At 34.9% G+C, this 2,689-nt stretch overlaps 1 protein-coding gene across 2 annotated transcripts; it reads left to right on the top strand.

The window, feature by feature from the left end:
• Window positions 1-1,073: 1,073 nt before the first annotated feature.
• Window positions 1,074-2,287, top strand: LOC105131961 (E3 ubiquitin-protein ligase EL5-like). 2 transcript variants are annotated; one of them, XM_011035192.1, is made up of 3 exons: window positions 1,074-1,410; window positions 1,513-1,667; window positions 1,771-2,287. In XM_011035192.1, the coding sequence occupies exons 1-3, from the start codon at window positions 1,252-1,254 to the stop codon at window positions 2,069-2,071; spliced, it is 615 nt and encodes a 204-aa protein (XP_011033494.1). In that variant the 5' UTR covers window positions 1,074-1,251; the 3' UTR covers window positions 2,072-2,287. The 2 variants fall into 2 exon arrangements, with proteins under 2 accessions (XP_011033494.1, XP_011033493.1); XM_011035191.1 differs by having other exon boundaries at window positions 1,077-1,410; window positions 1,498-1,667.
• Window positions 2,288-2,689: the final 402 nt, after the last annotated feature.

Genomic DNA, 2,689 nt, shown 5'->3' on the forward strand with positions numbered 1-2,689 from the left:
TTGTCATGTAGATATTTTACTAATTCAAACTAATTAAAATATAAAATTCAGGGCTTGGATGTGGAAATCATACTCCAGAGTCCAAAGTTCAAATCATGAAATGAGAAAAACTACTGTTAAATATAAATAGAATTGTGAAGAAACGAGCTCGAATTTACTTGTGAACTTTTGTAGAAGTAATTAAACAAAGTTCAATCCTGGTGGGTGGTGGTTAGCGGGAGCATGAGACAAGAAGCACCCAAGGACACGATGGCATTCTTGTTTATTTCTGCATATGATAATTGATATGGTAGAAGACAATTCCGTCGTCACTCATCACAGTCGTACTTGATTCCCGTCTACCGATGCTCTTCCTTTATGGTTTCTTCCCCTATAAACAAATCACCACTCTAAGCAAACAACAGAGCTTTCTACCCTTCTTATCTTTACCGATTCCCTCAATACCATAACCAAGAAGAAGAAGAAGAAGTAGAAAATGGTAAAATACAGCACCTCAATGGCTTCTTCTCAGTTTCTCTTTCTCCTCTCTTCTTATATAAGCAACCACAGGGCTGGAAGCTGAAACCATCAATTCTGACTTTTGAAGTAATAGGTTGATGATAATGTTTCATAATATAGGAATGAATCAAGGGTTACATTGGATTTTATTTAAAATAAATAAATTAATGACTCCTTTCATAAGAAATAGCAAATCACTCCTTACCAAAAAACCAAGAAAACTAACGTGTTTAACTAGAGGTTTTGGTTTTGGATAGTCTCGCGGCTCATCATCCTTGTATGCAAGTGTGGGCTGTCTTGTCTGGTGAGGCATCTCTTCTTTAGTTGTTGATTCATGGTATGGAAATGGTCTCAGAATGTCTAGGATTGTGGTTGTGCAGAATTTTAAAAAGTTTTAGTTTTGTTTAGATTTAAATTATTTTTTTATTTTAGATTATTTTAGTATGTTAATATTAAAATAAATTTAAAGTTTTAAATTATTTTATATTTTAGATTATTTTAGTTTTAAATATTATTTAAATATATTTTAACATAAAAAATAGTTTGAAAAATAGTTTCCACCGAGTCACCACTGTTTTCTCTTTGTTTTATTTCATTCAAAACCAGGTTTTCCATGTTGCCCGTTTCTTTTCCTTGGGATACGAGTCTTTATATTTGCTTCTTCTTCCTTATTTCAGGCAGCTTGAAAAAGGCAGACATACTATAAGTCTGTTTTTTCTCCGAGGGAAATTTAGTTCTTGGGGTGGTTTAGCAATGGCCGGTGTGTTGCCTGGTGTTGAATGTGCTCGGAGGAGGAGGTTCCATCGAAGCGGAGATTCACTTGGAGCCCCAGCACATGGCTGGACAAGAAGGCCATCTTTTTGTTTGTACACAAGCAGCCATGAAAATCATCATGGTTCAATCTCTTCTGTGGTATCTTACTCTCTATCTACAGATCTTTTCCTTTCCTATCTTATGTTTTTGGTAACTGTTGCTGAGATTTTCTTTTTTCCTTTATAGAATTGGATTGAAAAGCCAAAGCAAAGAAGCATATTAAATCAGGCATACGAGGATGAGAAGCTGGGAGCAGTGGCAAAAGAAGCAAAGGAAAGATTAGATGAGAGGCTAAGAATGCAAAAGAAGAAATCAGAAATCACAAGGAAAACAATGGCTTCAGCACAATTCATATGGTCCTTGCTAATATGCAGCTAGTAGCCAAATCAAATTTAATACTTGGATCTGCTTTCATGCTTACGTACTATGTTCTTTTTCTTTCTTTTTTCCTGAATTCAGGCACAAAAGCACAGGAAATCTAAGAGGTGTGGATGGCAGATCAATGGTACTAGGGGAATTGCAAATGGAGGTGTATAGTCCCAAGAGGAGTGGGTCTAAGAGACTCAACTGGGCCAAATTGAGCTGGAAAGCTGCTGACCAAGACGAGTGCACCATCTGCCTTGATCGGTTCAAGTCTGGTGAGACCTTGGTGCACCTTCCTTGTGCACATAGGTACCACCCCAAATGTTTGGTGCCATGGCTAGAAAACAATGGCCAATGCCCTTGTTGCAGAATGGAAATACATGTTGAACTTTCGTAGAAGCATTGCTCTCTCTCTCTCTTTCCTCTCTTTGTAGGTACCAATTAGGGTTTTGAGAGCAGCTTTGTTTGCTTTAATAGAGTAATTTGGGGTGTGCCAAGACATGTAGTGCTTGGCTTCTCTGTGTTCGTAATTTTCAGTTTTCCATATTAGCAACAGAGATTTTGGGAAATTAAGTCTACTGACAAAGTAGTATACAAATGATTTCTTTTTTAATATGCGGCAGCTCAAAGGTTGTATAATGTAAAATCACGGTGGCTTATGTTTTCAAGCTTTTGTAGTTTTTTTTCTACTTTCAAACCTAAGGCAAAAGATTCAATTTAGAGGGTGTTTCTGATGTTTTTTCAAGTATTTTTTGTTTAAAAATATATTAAAAAATATATATTTTTATAAAAAAATATTTTTAATATCAGCACATCAAAATAATTAAAAAATATAAAATAAAAATAATTTAAAATATGAAAAATTCAAAATTTCATGAAATAGTGGTTGCACTGTTGCCCCAAACACATACTTAATCAGTGCTTATATTTTTTAACACAGTCTCACTTTGAAGATTTTCTGATTTGCTATCCTACACCACAATCTCATTGTGCTATAATTATTATTTTAAAAATA

Source organism: Populus euphratica, unplaced genomic scaffold (assembly GCF_000495115.2).
Source record: "Populus euphratica unplaced genomic scaffold, PopEup_1.0 scaffold73.1, whole genome shotgun sequence".
Classification (NCBI taxonomy): Eukaryota; Viridiplantae; Streptophyta; class Magnoliopsida; order Malpighiales; family Salicaceae; genus Populus; species Populus euphratica.

Bases quoted from the DNA above. Each gene is read 5' to 3' on its own strand.
- LOC105131961 (XM_011035191.1), top strand. From the start codon at position 1,252: ATGGCCGGTGTGTTGCCTGGTGTTGAATGTGCTCGGAGGAGGAGGTTC. The intron at 1,411-1,497 runs GTATCTTACTCT...TTTCCTTTATAG, and splicing joins ATGGTTCAATCTCTTCTGTG to AATTGGATTGAAAAGCCAAA. The intron at 1,668-1,770 runs GTCCTTGCTAAT...TCCTGAATTCAG, and splicing joins GCTTCAGCACAATTCATATG to GCACAAAAGCACAGGAAATC.